This window comes from Mercenaria mercenaria, chromosome 2 (assembly GCF_021730395.1).
Source record: "Mercenaria mercenaria strain notata chromosome 2, MADL_Memer_1, whole genome shotgun sequence".
Taxonomy (NCBI): Eukaryota; Metazoa; Mollusca; class Bivalvia; order Venerida; family Veneridae; genus Mercenaria; species Mercenaria mercenaria.
In genome coordinates this window covers 43,670,601-43,692,225 of record NC_069362.1, presented here as the reverse complement: position 1 = coordinate 43,692,225, position 21,625 = coordinate 43,670,601, and the positions used below count along the sequence as shown (strand labels likewise).

The following is a 21,625-nucleotide window of genomic DNA, read 5'->3' as shown; positions in this document are numbered from 1 at the left end:
AGTTTATACGCAGAGCCTGGTCTCACAAACTATTTTGGTCCATTAGATCAATATCTGAATGTAGAAGCTGCAAGATCGGTCTATAGGGGATGTGAATATTCTGTATGATGATTTTAAACAGACGCTCAATTGTCCTTCACTTCTTCTCATGAAGGGAACTTGTCAGATGAAAGAGAACATAACATTTGTATGGGAGCTATGATATTTGATTACACTAGTTTACTGGAGGTAAATAAATGAAATATTTTTAAAAATGGTGTTACACATGTATACCAATGTTAAGAACAGGTTTTATAAGTGATTTTAGTAGTTGATCAGAGTCAGTCTCCACTTGTATATCAATGAAACTGGGTTAGACTGTTATCCTCAATAAAATCCCATATGAATGTATTACTGAGACATGTTGGACTGGGCCACTAGATCGGGGACCACCTTGGCTGAGAGGTTAAGGTCGCTGACTTCAAATTGAAGATGTTGGGTTCGAGACTCACTCGCAGCGTTGAATTCTGCATGTGAGGCTGCCATCCAGCTGGCTTATGGAAGGACAGTGGTTCTACCCAGGTGCCCGCACGTGATGAAATAATGCACGGAGGGGCACTTTGGGTCTTTCTCTATCATCAAAGCTGGAAAGTGGCCATATGACATATAATTGTGTCCGTGCGAAGTTTAACCCAACAAAAAAGGCCACTGGGTCAGTATCATAGAAAAACATGGTTAACACATTCTGCCTAATTTACATAAAACATGTTCAAAATATTTATTTTTATGAAATCTGGGTCGAATTGGAGATCAAAATATGGAGGTCATCAGTTGCATGAACTAGCTCAGGAGAGCATTACATGGCCATCATGTCAGTTTTGTTTCTTAATTTAAATGGACAGATTGTGGTTAGAATTAAAGCTTGCCTTTAGAGGCCTCCACGGCTGAGTGATTAAGGTCGCTAATTTCAAATTACTTGCCTCACTCATGCATTGAATTCTTTATTTGAGGAAGCCATCCAGCTGACTTACCTAAGGTCAGTGGTTTTACCAAGGTGCCCGCTCATGGTGACATAATGCACAAAGGGTTACCTGGGATCTGCCGCCGTCATCAAACTGCAAAGTTGACAAATGACATATAATTGTTTTAGTGCGACATTAAACCCAATAAAACAACAAACAAAATACCCTAATCTGATATCCACAGGTAAAAGATATTTTGATATTACTTGTATAACAAATATTCTTATTGCAATGGTTTTTTAGCCATTTTACACTTTCAGTGGAAGCAGATTATGATCTTGAGGAAGACGAGTCTGATGATAATTCAGCTGTAGAATTTTCTTCAGGTAAGACTTCTTGAAAGTTGGTACTGTAGAATCAACATATTTATCTATAATTTTTAAGTTCTGATGAAATCTTTATGCCCCTGAAGGGCAGCAAGAAATAAAAGCTTGGAATCTAGGAAGTAACACACGAAGCTTGGAACATAGGTAGGTGGTGCTTCAGGTTTAGAATATTTTTATGGGTTTAACGTCATTTTCAACAATATTTCAGTCATATAAACGACGGTATTTACTTTTAGCAGTGAGCACAATACTCAGCTTTATAGTGCTGCTTTGGTGGAGTATCACACTTGGCTGACAAGACCTAGCACTATCTTATAAATGCTGAGTGCAAAGCAAGAAAGCTACTGGTACCATTTTTCATGTACTTAGTATGACGCGGCTAGGAATCGAACCCACGACCTCTTGCACCCGAAGCGGGCGCATTACCACTAGACTACCGAGGCGGTTTAGAATACTGGTAGTTGAGTTTCAAGCTATGAATAAAGGTAGTAGGTGGTTCAAGCTTAGATGCTATTTCCTCTGGCAGTGGGGAGGGGGGTGGTCACATAAATAACTGATACTAAGCTGATAGTTCTTGCGATGAAGAGAAGGAGTGGAGTGTACACTGTACCAGAACTATCATCGTAACATCATTTATTTTTGTGACCACTCCCCCTGCCACAGGGAGTGGCATTGTCTGTCAGTCCCTATGGTTTCCAGTTGTTAACAGCTAAAACACAAGAACATGAAGGCACAAAAACTTGAACTTGGTAGGCAGGTTGGCTGTGACTAAACGTTAGTTCGGAGGTGAAGGTTACAGTAACCTTCAGCTGAGTCATCAAAATTCATAGGATGATTGCCTGTGGCTAGTAGATGACGGCTCTTGCTTTAGTTGTCAGTAGGTCAAAGGTCAAGTTCACTGTAACGGTGAGTTGAAAATAGTTTTCTGATCAATAACTGAAGAACATTTTGGGTTACAGTCATCAAAATTCATGGGAAAATTGCATGTGGGTAGTAGATGAGCGATGTAGTTTTAGGGTTCAGTTGGTCAGAGTTCAAGGTACTAGTGACCTTGAGCTGAAAATTGGTTTCCTTTGACGAAGAACACCCTGGCCTACAAGATTTAAACCTTACGGGATTTTATATTTTCTTAAAGGTAGTGAAACGTTATGTACTTCCTTTGTTATACATTACTGAATAGTCCGTTCATATGGTTCCAGGACAATTTGTCATGCCCTTAAAAATCACAAGAGGCGACTAAAAGGGTCGGGGCTCTTGGTTTTGCTATATACGTGTATCTGTGATTCCAGCACATATAAAAGTTCCGATTCCTTACATTATATTTTGTAATGCAAATAAGGTGGGAAACCCAAATGTTCAGTCCTGTTTAGCACCATATTACTTTTACTATGTTGGTGCGTCGTAAAATCCAGATCAGCAATTTACTTACTCATGTTTATTTATCGCTTAGCGCTTTGCTGTGTAAATGCCCCATGTGGTTCTGGGACGATCTGTGTATGAAAGAATAGGAACCACTGCTTTACCCTTGCATGATTGTAAGAGGCGACTAATAAGGTCATTTGGTTTTGCTGTAACGCTGTGATTCTAGCAGATATACAAATTTTGATTCCATACCTCATGTTTTTATTTCGATGTAATTGAGATGTGAAACCAAAATTTGTAGTCGTGTTTGGCGCCATATAACCTATACTGTGTTGGTGCGCTGTAAAACCCAAATAAATAAATAAATAAATTTCTGTGTATCAAGTCACCTAAAAAAATTGCATCCCTATTCAGTATCAAATATACACTTCGGCACTTCCGGTGGGTGGGGTGGTGGCATATGTCAATTTATATTGACAGCTGTTGTTTTCAGAGTGTTTTACATGCAGAGTAATCTGCATTCAAGAATTTGACTCTTGAATGGGGCATTAGTAATGATACGACTCGGTCACAGTCCACGATTAGATTTGTCTGACTATATAGAAATACATATAAACACTGTAAAATGTTTATTTTTGTTAATGTGAAATGTCATGGTTTTGGCCAAAACGGATCTTTCGTAGGGAAATGGATTTAGGGAATTCCAGTTTTGAAGTTTAAATGAATGGATTTTTTCTTGCTTTGATTGCTGCAATCATGAAATCAAAAATATTGTCCTCAGTGAATATTAATAATTTCACAGTATAAAAATCTGATGTGTTTGTAGATGACAAGATGATGTCTGTAATAGCCTTACAGCAACTAAATGGCGAGTGGGAGGTTTCTGAACAACTGTTAAAGCTATTGGGTGTTCCAAAAGAAGAATTTGATAAACAGAAATTTTCGGAGGTAAGTATAAAGAAAGTTTTCAGAATAAAACATTAGCAGATCATAGGTTTGTCAATTGCTTATGATTTGATGAATAAACAAACAGATTTTAGGAGCTTACAAGAAACTTAAGAATATTAAATCGCTAATCAGGTGTTTAGAAGCATATTAATAGGACTAGTTTTGAATGGCAGATATGAAAATATAAAAAGATAACCATGCTTTTAATTATTGGATTTACCCTTGTTCGTATGTCTGTCCGTCAGTTAAGATTTTCGTCCGTCAGTCAGTCCAAATTTGTGTCATGTATCTTTTAAAAAGTAATTTAATCTAGTGTTATGAAACTGCATAACATTGTAATTATTAATAAGAATGTGATGTAATGCACCTGGTATTTTGTTTGGAATTTCACTCAGTAAGAGCAGAGTTATGACCATTGACAGTCAAGAATTAGTATAAAGTGTCTATAAAAATTTATGTTGCACTTTCTGAAAATGTAGTAACATAGGGCCATCGAACTTTATCAGAATTTTAGTCAGCATGTGAAGTTTATGCCCCGGGGCATATAGTGTTAAATGTCGATCTGTCACTCCATCCGTTTGTCCGGGCAAACGAGAGAACAGTTATTGGGTAGTACTAAGGACAATATGTAACGGTAAATTCAGTTATTTCCGTATTGCTTATTGGGTACTTCCTGTCGTTGTGGGTACTGGCACTTGTTTGGTAATTGATAACAATAGAAATATCCAATAATTGGTCCGTTCGTAAGAACGTCCAGGTATCTATTCGTACGAATAAGATCGCCTGCAGGCCACACTAATGATCCTATTTTAAATTAGTTAATACTCCCACTCAGCAAACTTAAAACCTTAATGAACAACAATTTTGCTCCTACGGCCAACATAAATGACCCAACTTAGTTCATACTCACACTCGACAAACCTTGTAGTAAGGCCTGCAAACTGACCTATATATAGATGACCTTGGCCTTCATCTTTCTGTACGAACCAGATTGTCTGTAGGCCACATTAATAAACTAATTTAGTTTATACTCACACTGAAAAATTCTTGTGTCAGGACCTTAAAACAGATTTATATATAAATGACCTTGACCCTCATGTGAACTTCATCTTTAAACTTTAAATCTTAAAGGTAAATGTCACAGTTGCCTATATGTATATAGGGCAAACATTTTCCTACTGGCAGAATTTCTTTAAACTTTGTGTACTTACAGTAAAGTTCCACTTAACGACCGGTCCGAAAATGAGACCATTCTGTTAATAAGGGCAGTTTTTTAAAGAACCGATTTTTTTCCTCTATAATTTAATGGTCGCAAGGTCCGAAAATGCGACCGGTCCGCTATTACGTAATACGACCACTTGGTCTCTTTAATGCGACTGCTCAACAATTATCGAGTTTCAACTAATTAGCGGTTATGCATGGACTGTATCTTTTTGATTCATTAGTTGCTACTGTTCTTAACTACTTCTCCTCTGGAATTTGGGGTATGAATGATCGGAAAGACATTGAAATTATTCACACCAAGTTTTGTCGTAAACTTTTGTGCGTTAATAAATCAACCGACTTGATTGGTCTGTATGGAGAACTAGGAAGAGTTCCCATAATAATATATAGAAAGATAAATATGGTACGCTACTGGTTTCGTTTACTGAATTCTAATGAAAACCCATTACAAAAAAGAATTTATCATATGCTGCGTAACGATGCGAATAATAATATTACATATAATAATTCAAACTGGGCGTTTCAAATAAAGATATTGTTAGAAAACCTGGGATTGTCGGATATATGGATAAGTCAAGATAGTAACTGTATTTCTTTTTCTACTATAAAACAGAGAATATTAGACAACTATTATCAAACTTGGTATGCTAACATTAACAATTCTCAACGATTACTCTCTTACAGTAGATTTAAACATTCATTTAATTTTGAAAAGTACTTAAATATAATTGAAGATAAAAAGTTTCGAATTGCTCTTAGTAGATTTAGGTTATCATCACATAATTTGGAAAAAGAAAGAGGTAGATATAACAACGCGGATCGAAATGATAGAAAATGTAAATTTTGTAATCTTAATTCTTTAGAAAATGAATATCACTTTCTTCTTGTATGTCCGTTATATATAGAATTACGAAGAAAATATTTAAAACCATATTACTGTAGATGGCCCACTCTGAATAAATTTGATAATTTGATGTCTACGGAAAATAGAAAGGAATTACTAAATCTCTCAAAATTTATTTATTTTGCGAATAGACTAAGACAAGATATTGAAAGTTAGTTTCATTTTAGAAGCAACACCATTTTCCATTTAACATAGTTATTGTATGTTAGAATATTCTGGATGTAATAATGATAATCTTGCAATGCTTCTCTCAGTATCTGTATTATAATATTAAATGTTAAATATGTCTCGCTACATGTCAACTCTGTTTAGGCTAGAAGCATTTATAAAAATGCTTAATTGCTGAATAAATGTTGTTGTTGTTGTTGTTGTATCTTTTTGCAACATTACCTAAGGACGGTTTACGACATGCGGCACAGACGTGTGAAATACAAAATAAGTGATCGAGTAATGGCAAGTTGATTGTTTATTGTTTGTTTATATCAAGTGGCATTACTGATTGTTCATTCAGTTAAAACTATGTAAATAAACTGAAGTGTATTGATTCAGCACATGTATAAATTAATTAGATAATTGAAATTGCAGCAAGTGGTAATTGTACCCGATTTTCGGATGAGCAAGCAATTAAACTAATTATGTTTTGAGCGAAATTTTACTTTAATAGGATATGAATGTTTCAAAATCATTTCATTATTGCATCTTACAAAATTCAATCTTTTTCTACGTCAAAAATCGACTCAAACGTAGCAGCTTCGTTCACGGGGCAAAGAAACTCAATCGAGAGTTCAAAACTGAGCTGAGCATACCAACGACTTCCCAAGGTAGAGAAGACATAAAAAAACCCCTGCGAATGATCTGTCCTCAGTGACTGTGAGACTTACTGTTCTTCATCTTGACCGCGAGAAGCAAGAGGATGAAGGTATTCGGAAGAGCCTCACACTGGCTATAATAAATGAAGACTATCCTCTGGAAACATGGACTCATGTCTATACAGATGGATCAGCCACATGCGCCATCAAAGATGGAGGAACATGAGTTTTCATTCAGTACCTATCTGGCAAGAGAGAAACACTACATGCAGCCACAAGAAAACACCAGCAATTACAAGGCGGAGACTGAAGCACTCATGAAGGCCGTCTCAATGATTGAAGACTCCGCAGAAGAAAGCTCCTCAGTCATCTTTCTCACAGATGCACCGTCTGTCATGGAATCTCTGATTAACAATAAAGCTCCGCAGCGAGCCAGGAGAATGCAGGGCTTGAGTATTACCTGCAAAGTAGCACTTCAGTGGATTCCATCCTATTGTGGACTTGCAGGCAATGAATAGGCAGACCAACTGGCTAAGCTAGGAGCTCAGTCAGAACAACCAACAACAGCTATCAGCTACAAGGAGAAAGTCACCATCATCAAGGCACTAACGAGACCAAGGATACAGGAATATGCTTTTTATCTCCTTGATCGGTCTGGAGAAGTGATGCTGGTCAGGCTTGGCTCAGGGCACAACATGTTCACATGTACAAGAAATACAGACTGGCATCATCACCAGCCTGTTCGTGTGGTGAGGAAGATCAGACTACGGAGCATATACTCCAGAGATGTAAAAGGCATGGCCAGGAGCGTGCTGCGACTTGGCCATAGATACCTCAATCCACCAGAAACTGTATGGAGGCATTGAGGATCTGCGGCAAACCGCAAGTTTCATTGAGGCTACTGGTCTGACAGTGTAGTTGCGTACGAAGAAGAAGAAGAAGAGAAAAAAAAAACAACCAGCCCCGCCCGCTTAGCTCAGTAGGTAGAGCGCCGGTCTACGGATCGCGGGGTCGCGAGTTCGATCCTCGGGCGGGGCGTATGTTCTCCGTGACTATTTGATAAACGACATTGTGTCTGCAGTCATTAGTCCTCCACCTCTGATTCATGTGGGGAAGTTGGCAGTTACTTGCGGAGAACAGGTTTGTACTGGTACAGAATCCAGGAACACTGGTAAGGTTAACTGCAATACTGTTGAAAAACGGCGTTAAACCCGAAACAGACAAAAACAAAACAACCAGTTGTACAGAGAATTGATAATAGAAAAAGATATTCTTGCTTTCTGGGCAGCATTTTCACTGGTGCTGGAAAAACTCGCCTAACACCAAGGGTAAAAGCTATAATTTATGAAAGAGTGCATATTGGAATAAAATTAGTGCTCAAACGGAAAACAGTCTTGTTTATTTCATTTCTTCATTACTTTAAGAGTTTGGGATGCAAGAAAAAGAAACTATCACTGTTTGTATGTGTAAATGGACATGGTCAGCTCTTAGAAATCTGTTTCTGATAGTAACTCCGCATAACCTCTTTACCGCCAAAACAGTTACCCTCGAACCACATTCATCTAGTGAGAGATTCAAATAATAAATGAAAGGTCACTAGATTTTGAGTCATAGATACACATATCGAAAGTTAAAGTGTATTTATTTGTAGAATTTTTAGCTCGACTATTGAAAGAATAGGTATAGCTATTAGACTCACTCATTCGTCGGCGTCTGCGTCGGCGTCGGCATCCCGATTTAGCTAAGTTTTTATATGTAAGCTGGTATCTCAGTACCCGCTAATGGGAATGGATTGAAACATCACACACTTATTCACTGTCATAATCTGACATGCATTGCTCAGGTTTCATAACTCTACTTTGCATTTTTATGCCCCTTTTTTGACTTAGCAGTTTTTGGTTAAGTTTTTATATGTAAGCTGGTATTTCAGTACCCACAAATGGGAATGGATTGAAACTTCACACACTTGTTCACTGTCATGATCTGACATGTAATTCACAGTTAACATAACTCTGCCTTGCATTTTTACAAAATCTATCCCTTTTTTGACTTAGCATTTTTGGTTAAGTTTTTGTATGTAAGCTGGTACCGGTATATAAGTACCCACTAATGGGAATGGATTGAAACTTCACACCATTGTCCATTGTCATGAACTGATATGTATTTTACAGGTTCCGTAACACTGTTTTGCAATTTTACAAAATTATGTCCCCTTTTCAACTTACTTTCATTCAACTTACAAGGCTGTTAAATAGTCGAGCGTTGATATCTTACGACAGCTTTTGTCCATAATTAAGATATATCGAAATTGCAATAGCAGTTGATAGAAAATAAAAATCGTCCTGTATCATTCAGTGATACATAATAATAAATGGTTTTCCCTCACAGATTTCAAATGGGTATTTGAACGCGAATGACGAAGAAATTGTTTGACCGAAAAATTTCAGTACAGGGATTTGTAATCAAAGAAAAAGAAGGAAAGAAGAACATAAAATATTTCTTCAAACTTCAATGGATGATTGTGTGTGGTCAGTAGTTGATGCCTTTTGTGGCAAGTAGATGACCCCTGAAGTTTTGGTGGTTTGTAGGGCAAGATCTTTTTACCTGTGAGAATGAAAATAGTTTCCACTAAATAAGTAATGAACGTTTTGACCTGCAGTCTTCAAACTTTATAGGATGATTGCCTGTGATCAGTGGATCACCCGGTTGTTTTGGAGGTCTGTGAATCAAAGGTTGTTACAGTAACATTGAGACTGGAAACAGTTTCCGCTCCATAACTAAAGATCACTTTGCCCTTTGGTCATTAAACTTCATAGGATGGTTGCCTATATAGATGATCACAATTTCTGGTCAGTAATTTAAAGATTAAGGTCACTGAACCCTAGACTAAAGACTGTTTCAACTTGATTTTTAAAGATAGGTTGAACCGACCGTCTTCATAGGATGTTTGCCTGTTGTCAGTTGACGACCCTTGTTATCTTTTGAGATATTAGTCAAAGGTCAAAGCAATAACATACAAAGTTACATACACACTTGCCTTGGACAGGCCATCTTAAGGGGTAAAATATGTTTTACAAACAGCTTTTTTAAGCTATGTTCTAATTTTGACCGTATAATATTGTGCTATCAAGATTTCTCACGGAGCATGTTTTATACAATGTTGACATTACTCTTGTTCTTTTTGTTTGCAGGTGCCAAGTGTTGTGTGTACAGTGATTGTACTAGGTTGGTTAAAGAAAGAGTTTTCACACCGACATGAGGAGTGGCAGATGATAGAAACTAAAGCGCTAGCCTGGCTGGCATCACAGAATCTCATTTTGTCAGTAGAAGACATCATACAACAGACGATACAGTCTCTCTGGTCAAAATGAAAAAAAAAACTTTGAAAGGGAGATTCTGTTCGAGAAAAAATATGTTCCAAGTAAACTTTCAGTTATAATTTGAACTGCTGAATCATTGTATTCTGTCACTTTTTGTATTGCAAATATTTTACATTTGGATAAATGGTGATAAAAAAGTAAGATGTGATATGCAATAAATGTGACCATCTTGGCATTGAAGTTTCTTCCAAAGTGTTAAATATATCAAGATATAGAATAATTTCATTGCAATGTTTGTAAATATTTTGAAATATAAATGTTGTTATGTTTGTACATGCTCGCCCCACTTCCGACCACTCTCTCAAAATTGGCATTTAACATTTTATCAGTTTTGGAGTTATGACCCGTGGCTGTTTATGTTTGTTGTCGAGTCTAGTGTACATATTCATAGCTACAAACCATGATCATTTGTGAAAAATATTTTAAAGATTTTTTTGATACATGTTTGCTTTTGGATAAATAGTTCTACTAGTTGTGATATATTTTAGTTTATCATATACTTTATACTTTCTAACGTTTATTTCTTTATATTTATTATATACTTTCCAATATTCATCAATTTCATGTCTTTTTTATGTTTATTTTCATTATTTGTTTATATTTATTTAAAACTATATGTATATATCTGTTGCCATTTAGCAGATTTCTTTAACAGGTGCATGTTGTAGATAAATAGATGTCTCCCTTAATTTATTTTATATCAGAATTATTTCTTATCACATAGTTACAAAGTATCACTGCAATATGCTTAAGAAATTTGAGCTGCCTTGTAATTTTCGTAGGATAAACAGCACGATATTTAGCTCCACTATTCGGAGAATAGGGGGGCTATTCTACTCGCCCCGGCGCCGGCATTGGCAATCTTTGTTTTTCTGTCATATCTTTTTTACTATTGCCTATATCTATCTGTTGTTATATTTGGAATTATTGTCAGGTTAAATTTTTTCGAAAGCTTTGTTTAAAGACATATCTTTAAAATGACTTGAAATTAAAATATTTCTTTATAATCATCATCTGCATGTGTGGTTACAATCTGCATAACTCTAATTGTATTTTTGACATAATTATGCCCCTTTCATACTTAAATGTTTTTTGGCAATCTTTGCTTTCTGGATATAACTTTGGTACAATTTAAGATAAAGACTTGAAACTTAAAATGTATCTGTATCATCGTCATCTGCATGTGTGGTAATAATCCCCATAACTCTGATTTGTATTTTTGACCAAATTATGCCCTTTTCATACTTAAATGTTTAAAAAAAATCGTTTTCTGGACATAACATTGGTACTATACAAGCTAATGACTTGAAACTCAAAATATATCTTTACCATCATCACCTGCATGTGTGTTAACAACCTCAATAACTCTAATTTGTGTTCTTAGCAGAATTATGCCCCTTTTTGTATCTTCCTTTTAAAGTAGAGGTCTCTAATTGAGACATATATTAATTTTACTGTCAACTCGCCGAATAGTGGAGCGCGCTGTCTTACGGAGAGCTCTTGTTTATATGTTGTAATTCTTAAAGACATTCCAACAAATGTGTCGTATGTTTAAGACATTTTTGACATTTCTTATGTTAATTTGTTGCAATTTTGACAAACATTTTAAATTAAGTTTTGATTGCTAGAACAGTTCAGGTATAAATGTTTTGTAAATGTTTTATATTTTCCAGCATTATTACTGACTGTATGAATGTCATAGTTTTATAGTATATTCATATGTTATAGTTATAGAATTGTATGTTTTATTTTTATAGAACTTTTGACATTTGTGTAAACTTTTTAGAAGACTGTCAAACATACATGTGCAAGTTTTATTGACCAAAAGGTGTGACGTTTCAAGCATATATGTACTGTCATTTTTATACGCCCGTTTTGATAAGAAAAACCGGACGTAATATGTGATGGCATGTGCGTCTGTCTGTCCGTCTATCATATTTCACGCCCGGAACATAACTTTAACAACAATGAGAGGCATTGACTATAAACTTAGCATATAGGTAGATGACGATGAGACGATGTGCAGAGCGCTTGAACCGGTTCTATAGGTCAGAGGTCAAGGTCGCAAAATGAGCTAAAAGGTCAAAACAGATTATCATGTTTTTGTCTGGAGCATAACTAAATAACCATGCAAGGTATTGATTCAAACTTGGCATGTAGGTAGGTGGAAAGGACACGATGTGCAGAGATTATAAACCAGGTCTTTTGTCCGAAAGTAAGGTCACAAACTCAAAGGCCTGTCCGCCATATTTCGTGTCCGAACATAACCTATTAACCATTCAATGTATTGAACCCCCATTACCTCCCCCGTAAAAAAAATCGTTTAGTTTCTTACGCGCACACTCCTTCCCCCACTCCCACCTGACACCTCCCAATATTTGTTTTTTCTTTAAATTTTGTTTCTGTTCACCTCTTATATTAAAGGTGCATGTACTATAATTTTCATTGACTTTTGCAACATGCGTGTGTTGCAAACTTTATTGCGTTTTTAAACCTGTACTTAAAATATTTATTTCGATAAACTTGGTAAGGCCTTATATTTCACAATTGTGCAGGAAGTGAACAGTTAGTTTATACTAATTTATTTGAGGTCAGTGGTGAATCGAGTTCTACAACTTTTATGACTTTTATTAACCACTCTTGGCACCTCATTCTTGATTGTATCTTTCACTTTGAGAGTGTGAGAGGAGAGCAGCCAGTTTTCCTTTCAATGCTGAACACCTAGCAAGGGGGTATACTGTGACTATTTATCAAGCGTTTGGTGAGACATAGCTTGGGAGCGAATCTATGGCCTCCAGCATTAGGAAAAGTCGTTCCTGCACAAGGCTACTGAGGCGTTAGTTTGTAAGTCATAGGATATATTAGAAATATTTCGTTCCACAATAAATATTTTATTCTAGCAATTAACCTATCTATGTTGTTTTATATGATATTATATTTTATTGTTACAATGTCTTTCATTGTTATATTTGTACCCCCCGACAACAAAGTTGTAAGGGGGGTATACTGGTTTCAGGTTGTCTGTCCGTCTGGCCGTCTGTCCGTCTGTCCGTAGACGCAATCTTGTGCGCACCATCTCTCCTTATCCCCTTGACAGAATTTAATGAAACTTCACACAAGTGATCAGTACCAACAGTAGTTGTGCATCGGGCATGTTAGGTTCTTTTAGAAAAAAAATTGCAGAGTTATGGGACTTTGTTTTTTTGTTACTATACTATATACATAGACACAATCTTGTGCGCACCATCTCTCCTCATCCCCTTGACACAATTTAATGAAACTTCACACAAGTGATCAGTAACAACAGTAGTTGTGCATGGGGCATGTTAGGTTCTTTCAGCGACAAAAATTGCAGAGTTATGGGACTTTGTTTCTTGTTACCATACTATGTACATATAGTCTGCATATGCAATCTTGTGCGTGCCTAATCTACCAAACCCTTACACACAATTTAATGAAACTTCACACAAGTGATCAGTACCAACCCTAGTTGTGCATGGTACACGTTACATTCTTTTAGATAAATATTCTGCATAGTTATGGGACTTTGTTTTTTGTTACTATACTGTATACATACAGTCCACATAACTATGCAATGTTGTGTGCGTCAAATTGCAATGTACTGTGTCAGTGCATGCGGGGGGTACATTCATCACCTTTAGTGATAGCTCTAGTTACATTTTGCTATTTTCATGCTTATATATAATATAGTATGTATAGTGTAGCATTGGTAATAGTACATTTTATGCATTCATTTAACCATGCAATATAGTTTATGATCGAAGTTTCTAAACATTTTTCAAATTGTAATGAAACTTCACAACCATGCTTATCTTTTCTTTCAGTAATATTTATTTGTTTTGGTTTAAAACTTACCTGAGCACTTTCTGCTCAGGGTGAGCTATTGTGATTGCTCATCGTCCATTGTCCGTCCGTCCGTCCACACTTTCCTTCAAAGAAACCATTTGGTGGAAGTTGATGAAACTTGGCCTTCATGTTCCTTTGGTGGTCATCTTTCAAAATTGTTCAGACGGTTCCGCTTGGTTGCACATAGAAACATCTTCTAACAACATTTCCTCTTAAACCAACTGGTCCGATTTCAAAATAATTTCACACAAACGGTTCTTATGTAACCCTCTGTCAAGGTTGTTTTCAAGTTATTACAGTTCGTCCAGAGGACGTGGTCACTTTTCCGTATGTGTTTATAGTGGAAACTTTAAAGATCTTCTTGTATGAAACTGCTGGCCCGATTCTGTAATAATTTCGCACAAATGGTTCTTATGTAACCCTCTGCTAGGATTGTTCAAATTATCACGATTCGCCAAAAAACATGGTCGAAATGGGACGTCATCTCTTTTCCCTACATGTAAGTAGTTGAAACTTTAAAAATCTTCTCTTATGAAACTGCAGGTCTGATTTTGAAATAAATTCTTACAAGTAGTCCTTGTGTAATCATGGCGTGGTCTATTTTCCCTGTATTTATATAGTGGAAAGTTTAAACATCTTGTATGAAACTGCTGGTAAGATTTTTAAATAGTTTCACACAAATGGTCCTTTTGTGACCATTTACCAAGATTATTTAATTGTTAAGATTTGCAAAAAAGCATGGCCACAAGGGTGTAAGGCTACTTTCTTATATGTATATAGCGAAAACGTAATAAATATTTTTGTATGAAACTGCTTGCCTGATTTTGAAATAATTTCATACAAATGCTCCTTGTGTAACCCTGTACCAAGATTGTTCAGATTATTTTGTTTCGTCAAAAACATGACCTCCAGGGGCGTGACCTCTTTTTCCTGAGTGTATATATTGGAAATTTTAAAAATAGTCTTGTAAGAAACAGCAGGCCCAATTTGAAAATAATATTACCCAAATGTTTCTTGAGTGACCCTTTACGAAGATTGTAGAAATTATATCATTCTGTTTCATCAGTAGGTGTGGTCTTTTTACCCCTTATTTCTGTAGTGAAAACTTTAAAAATCTTCATGTTTGATACTGTCATATAGCATCATTTCCCCAATATCAACCCCTGCCCCCACCCCAAAAAAGCAAACCAAAAGAAAAAAACAGACATACACATTTCCTGCCTATATTTATTATGTAGAAACTTTTAACTGTTCAAGCAAGCAACTTAACTGCAGGGAGCGGTATAGGACCACCATGGCCCTTTTGTTTAAATGTTTATCGGAGAATATCTTATGAGTGGATGTTCATTTGTTTTATTGTACAGTAAAACGTATTTGGGTCGAGATCACAAAAGAGTGAGCAAAATACTTTTCCATGGTTCCGAGCAGTGTAAATGTAGAAAATTTATGAAAAAAGACTTGTACATTATGAATTCTATGCGTCCCATGTGGTTCTGGGACAGCTTGTGTATAAAAAGAATTGGAACAACTGTCTTATAATTACATGATTGTTAAAGACTACTAATACGGTCTGAACACCTTGTTTTGCTCTATCTCCGTGATTAGTACTTATTACAGCAGGTTTAAAATGTTAATTCCATACGTTATATTTTATCTTAATGTAAATGAGATGTGAGGCCAGTTTTTAGTCCTGTTATGGCGCTTATAGCCTGTACTGTGTTGGTGCACTGTAAAAACTGAATTAGCAAATCGGCAGCCATTTATGCTGTAGCAAGCGGCGTTTTACTGTATCCAACGTCAAGTTTTTATACAACAGATACGAAATAGTGGAGCCATTAGACCGTCCGACTGTCTTTAACTCCCGTCCGTCCATCATGTCAGCTCCATATTTTCTTATCTGCTGGGAAATTTTCATAAAACTAGCACCAGTTGTTTACAACTTCGGCTTACAGGGCGCACAACCCAGGTCCAGCCCACCCGCTTAGCTCAATAGGTGGGTGGGGCGGGGTGGGGGGAGTCGTACGTTCGATTCCCGGGCGGGGGTATGTTCTTCATGACGATTTGAAGAAAGACATTGTATCTGAAATCATTCGTCCTCCGCCTCTGATTCATGTGGAGAAGTTGACAGTTACTTGCGGAGAACAGGTTTGTACTGGTACAGAATCCAGGAAACTGGTTAGGTTAACTGCCCGCCGTTACATAACTGAAATACTGTTTACACACAACACAGATAAAAACGTGACATTGGAACAATATTTTGAGTCCTATATTATGTTGAAATATCTAAACTGTTTGCGAAATAATTGATATTATTATCTACACTAAACTATCAAAGATATATTAACGTAACGCAGAGATGAAATTCTCATAGCAAATATAAAGTTTTCACTTTCGTTTCACTTCCAAATAATTTAGCTAATGAAGGTAACGTTTGTGGTTAAAGTTTGCGACAATTTATGATTGAATGTATAAGCAATAAAATGTTATGTACCAATGACTGAAGTATTTATTTCAGTCGACGTTCAAGTCTTACAAAATCAAGACAGTTGAAAAAGAATCACAATTCAGCATAGAAGTGACTGAAAGGGGCATTATAGGCAACATACAGATTTTACTTTTTTAAGACTTAAGTACAGTTAACTTATCCCACAACTAATTAGGTAATGCAACTGGTCCTTTATTATGAATTTTGGTTAGCCAAGCATTTACACAGTGTAAGACTAATACCAAATGATTTGTAATAAAATTAGTACAGCCAAGACAGAGACACAAAATTATGCAATTTTGACACGCTTATCTATTAGTGTGTACGCTTTGGTATGATAATAGTTTATTACTATTGTATTCAATTCACAATCACAATTTGCAATTTTGTTCAAACCTGTTTAATGTGCCAATATAATTTCGGGGATATGAGATATTAAAGTATAGATAAATGTTGAGTTTGTTACTTATATTTAAAATATCAATATACAGTCGAGTCCACTTAATACGAACTTGCTTGGTACGAATTTTCGGATTAAACGAACAAAGTCCGAATTCCCCGGCCGAGTCCTTCTTTTTTCTTTGTAAATTTATTTCGGTAATAGCGAACTCGCTTGATACGAATAATCGGTAGATACGAACACATTGTGGAAGTCCCAATAAGCTTAAATATTATACTTTTCCATCTTTTGATACGAATTAATTTTAGAAGTCGGGCCGTTATAAAATGTGTTGAAAATAATAATATGGTCAAGCTTGTGCCGCGTGGGAATTGGACAATGGAGTAGTTCACACTTATTCACAAACAAACACTCGGTCCTTTGTGTATCATGTCAATATAAAACAATTTAATCAGTTGACAGGTCAAAATTTGAAGAAGTGTAAATAATTTTAAACACATTATTGACGTTCTAGTGTCGATACAGGTAGGTTGATTCTTACAAAATATACGAACTTTTATACCTCTTAGAATGTTTGTTATATAGTACAAGCTTCAATGTTGGCGGTGGATATAATTTGGCGCTCTTGACCTCGACCGCACATTAAAATTTAAATTAATACAGTTTTACCTGTTTAAGTATGACTTTTCTTGAGTATTTTCAATGTTATCTGAACGAATTAACTTAATCAGTTTAAAACTATTAACTATTTTCATGTAACATAATATCGAAATCTATTCACCGATGATACCGGTGATACTGCCAAAATTGTTTGGACAAATTATCTGCTCATACATTCATTAATACGAATTTCGTTTGATACGAACATATTTCTTAGGTCCGGATGAGTTCGTATAAAGCGAGTTTGACTGTAAAGTTATTTATATCAAAGGTCATAATGCCTTTGTTTAAAACGTGACTGTCACATATTTTGTTAGGGACATAATATATACTAATTTCTTGTTGAATCGTATTTTCAGCAAACGTATGCTGATAAACTACTATTAAATATATAAGAAACTAAAATTGTTTTGATTGTTTTAATAAACTCTTTTTATGGCTCTAACTGTATAAATTCATGTGGTGTATTGACGGCAGTACTTTTCTAACCTGATGTAGTTATGTTTAACATCTTTTTGGACAGCATGCTGCTTTCATGTACAAATTTTACAGCTGTAAAAGAGCTGTATTCTTGTTAAAAAAAAGTCATGATTATTTCAAATTTACACCTGTAGATTTTATATAACAACACTGATTTTACGGCTGTATATGTCAGTTTACAACTGTAAAACGATCGACGGTAAAACAGTTCGAATTATGCAAATGTGATCCAGCTGTAAAATGAAAAAGTTACAGCTGCAGAAATGTTACATGTGTTGAAAATTTGCATTATTTTAAGGGACGAAAGCATGGGTATAAAAAATTTAGGATTAATTATACTTCTCTAGAAAGGGTAGCATCTACTATAAAATTGGCAAAATAAATGATCTAGTACGTAAAGAACTATATGAAAGAGTAGGATAGAATATTAATCAGAAACTATGCATCAGATCTTGTTTATAAAACTTCATTTGTCATGAAAACATAATTTTATGACAGTCTTGTAATTATCAGCTTCAAATGCAGTGTAAATAGTTAATGTATGTACTTACACATGTCATTTTACAACAATATTATTTAATCAAACAAATCAAATCAAAACTTATTTGTTGTCGGAGAGATTTCAACAAATTAACACAAGCTATGTATAGCTTTTTTACCGACACTTGTATTTATTCCTTAACGGTAATAATTGCAATATATTAGAGGATGTGGTGTCACTGTGAATTTCTGTTATATCCCGTCAAAATGCATTAAAGATGGCTGACATAATACTCATGTTTCCCTCCAAAAAAGTTACAGCTGTAAATTTGAGACATTATCATTTTACAACTGTTATTTTATGGCTGTATTAAAAAACCCTGCATGTTTTCAATTGTATTTCTGGTCATTTTCCACTTACAGGTATTTTACAGCTGTAATTTCAAAATACAGGTCTTTTACAGACGTTTTACAGGTATAATACAGGTCCTAATTTCGTACAGGTTATTAGTTTTGACTGTGACTCAATGCAGACTTGGAGCGCCGGTATAAATTACAGACTCCGGTACATACCGGATTAACTAAATTTGAATGAAAATATCTTAAATGTATATTTTTTGTAACCATGGTGATACTAACCCTAACCTTTAGTCAATACTTTAAGCATATTGTACACTAAATGCATGCGGACATGTAAAAATATGCATATTTTTGCCGTGCGCTACAATTGATAATCACTTTCGGGCATGCGCAGAAGGCCGCTCCAAGTATGCAATGATTATGAGTAACATCGATTAGTTTTTCACATAAAATTAAAAGCCTTAATATGGAACTTATTTACCTATGTAAAATGTGCAAAATCATTATCAAAGTTCAGGAGTAAAAGCTGAGAGTTACATAAACAGAGGCTTGATTTGGGAACGTAGTTTAAAAAATATTTAAACTTTACATTCCATGCTACTTTTTCCTTTTTAATTCCTTTGCTTCTTGTTATTGTTCTTTATAATTCCTATTTTCGTTGCAATACTCCCGCCCAGTAGGAGAGTTTGTATTGCTTTACAATATTTTCCATTTTCTGAGTCTTGTAACCCTTTCAACTTTCACAGTGTAAACAATGTTACTGTCTTTAAGATAGTTTTCTATACATATAACTGCGTGTTCAGTGGTGTGTTTGCCACTGACTGTTGCAAGGCGATGCCCGACTGAGTTCATGCAATTGTTCGTTTTCCTTTGTCCATGTTTTGTGGATATGTTTATCATGCACACAACCATACATACTCTTATGTTTTTAGTGATAATAAAGAGGATATACAACATGCATAAGATTGTTTCAAAATATATTGTGATAATGGAAACTTTCAATAAATGTTGATAAAACAAAAATTGTAATCTTTAGCAAAGGAAGACAGCCAAGAAATCTACAATTTAAAATTGGAAATGATACTGTAGAAATAGTCGATAATTATAAATATCTTGGTATATATTTTTGCAGGAGCGGAGCTTTTTTTACAAGCCAATAAACATATTGCCGAACAGGCAAACAAAGCATAATTCTGTCTTTTGAGGAAGATTACAACTTTATCACTACCTTTTGACATGCAGATAGATCTTTTTGAAAAAAACAGTAAAACCAATACTTTTATATGGAAGTGAAATCTGGGGCTTTGGTAATATTGATGTTATAGAAAGAGTTCCATTAAAATTCTATAAGTACGTTTTCAGTTTAAAAAGGTCGACACCATCCTATATAATCTATGGTGAATTAGGCATCACTCCAGTTTCTGTAGATATAAAGAATAGAATTGTAGCTTTTTGGACAAAACTTGTAGAAAACACTGGTGATGTAGCCCAACAAAAGGTATCATCTAAAATTTATCAGTTGATTTATGAATTACATGCGTCTAAAGAAACTAAATCCAAATGGATTGAGAATATCAAAAATATACTTTGTACATCAGGATACTCAGGAATATGGTATAGTCAAAGTTTTTCAAATCCCAAGTGGTTAATTAAATCATGTTTTCAAAAACTAAGAGATATTTTCATACAAACATGGTATGCGGAAATAGAAAGAACATCAAATACAAATATGTATAAGCTCTATAAAACTGTATATAAACGAAGCACGTATATCAATACTTTACCTACATATTTATGTAAAAGAATGATGTCATTTTTAACAAGAAACCATCGTTTACCAATGGAGAGGAACACCTTCAAACGAAAGAAAATGTTTATTCTGTAATGATATTGGTGATGAATTACATTATGTATTAGTATGTTCACACTTTAATGATATAAGAAAGAAATATATAGACAAGAAGTATTACCAACGACCAAATATCATAAAATTTGAATCATTACTATCAAATGATAACTATAAAGATCTTAGGAACTTAAGTTTATTTATGAATAAGATAATGAAAACTATAAATGTTTAAGGCAAACTGTATAATTGTTATATATTGTGAAAAGTACCCTATTGTTTGATACGTATATGCTGGAATACTATTTCATTGTCTGATACATTTACGCTGAAATAGAATTATTTTATTGTTTTGTTAGTACATTGTATTGTAATGGTAAATTTGTTATGTACTAAAAACTATTTGTCTAGATGTATCTTTTATAGCAATGTCCTTGGTAACATGAATCATTGTAATGGTAAATTTGTGATGTACTGAAAAGTATTTGTATACATGTATCTTTTGAATGAATGTTCTTGGTTACATGAATCATAATCTTAGAAACCATTTAAACAGAAGATAATCTGGCGTTTCCCTAATACTAGCTAGTTTTCATTAATAATCAACATGAAGGAAACTGTAAAGCCTTTGGAAAGCTACAATAGTAAACAAATAAATTTTAATTTTGGTAAATAATCTAAATTGTCTTCAGAAACAATACATACATTTATGATCCATGTAACAAATAATTATATAGTGTATAATAAATTAGGCTGCCGTTTCCTAATATATCGCTGCACTAAACATACATATGTTACCGCCATTGATATTGTTTGTAATGTTTTTTCTTTACTGTGATGCTTTGCTGTTCATTATGTATGAGCCTAAATATTGAAATAAAAAAAAGAAGTTATATGGGATAAATCCTTGTTTTTAAGATTCCCAGGTGTGATGTACTTGTTTTGTCTCACTAATTGTGTTGGCCAATCTGTTTTGTCACAATACGTAGTATGTAATATCCTAACACTACCTCTCTCAAGTGTATTAAGATCATTCCTCTCAGCAGTACCCTACCTGCCCATTGTTTGATATGGAAAATCTACTATGTTTCAG

General features: G+C 34.9%; 1 protein-coding gene across 3 annotated transcripts in view; it reads left to right on the top strand.

Moving 5' to 3' along the window:
- LOC123563814 (von Willebrand factor A domain-containing protein 5A-like) overlaps positions 1-16,761 on the top strand; it is a 61,527-nt gene extending 44,766 nt beyond the window's left edge. For 2 of the 3 annotated variants that reach the window (XM_045356853.2, XM_045356852.2), the window contains 3 exons: positions 1,262-1,327; positions 3,516-3,637; positions 9,766-16,761. In XM_045356853.2, the coding sequence (XP_045212788.2) occupies positions 1,262-1,327; positions 3,516-3,637; positions 9,766-9,945 (368 nt within the window). In that variant the 3' untranslated portion in view covers positions 9,946-16,761. Of the gene's footprint in view, positions 1-1,261; positions 1,328-3,515; positions 3,643-9,765 lie in introns of those variants that run through there. The other variant, XM_053536431.1, reaches the window with a different exon arrangement.
- The last annotated feature ends 4,864 nt before the right edge of the window (positions 16,762-21,625 follow it).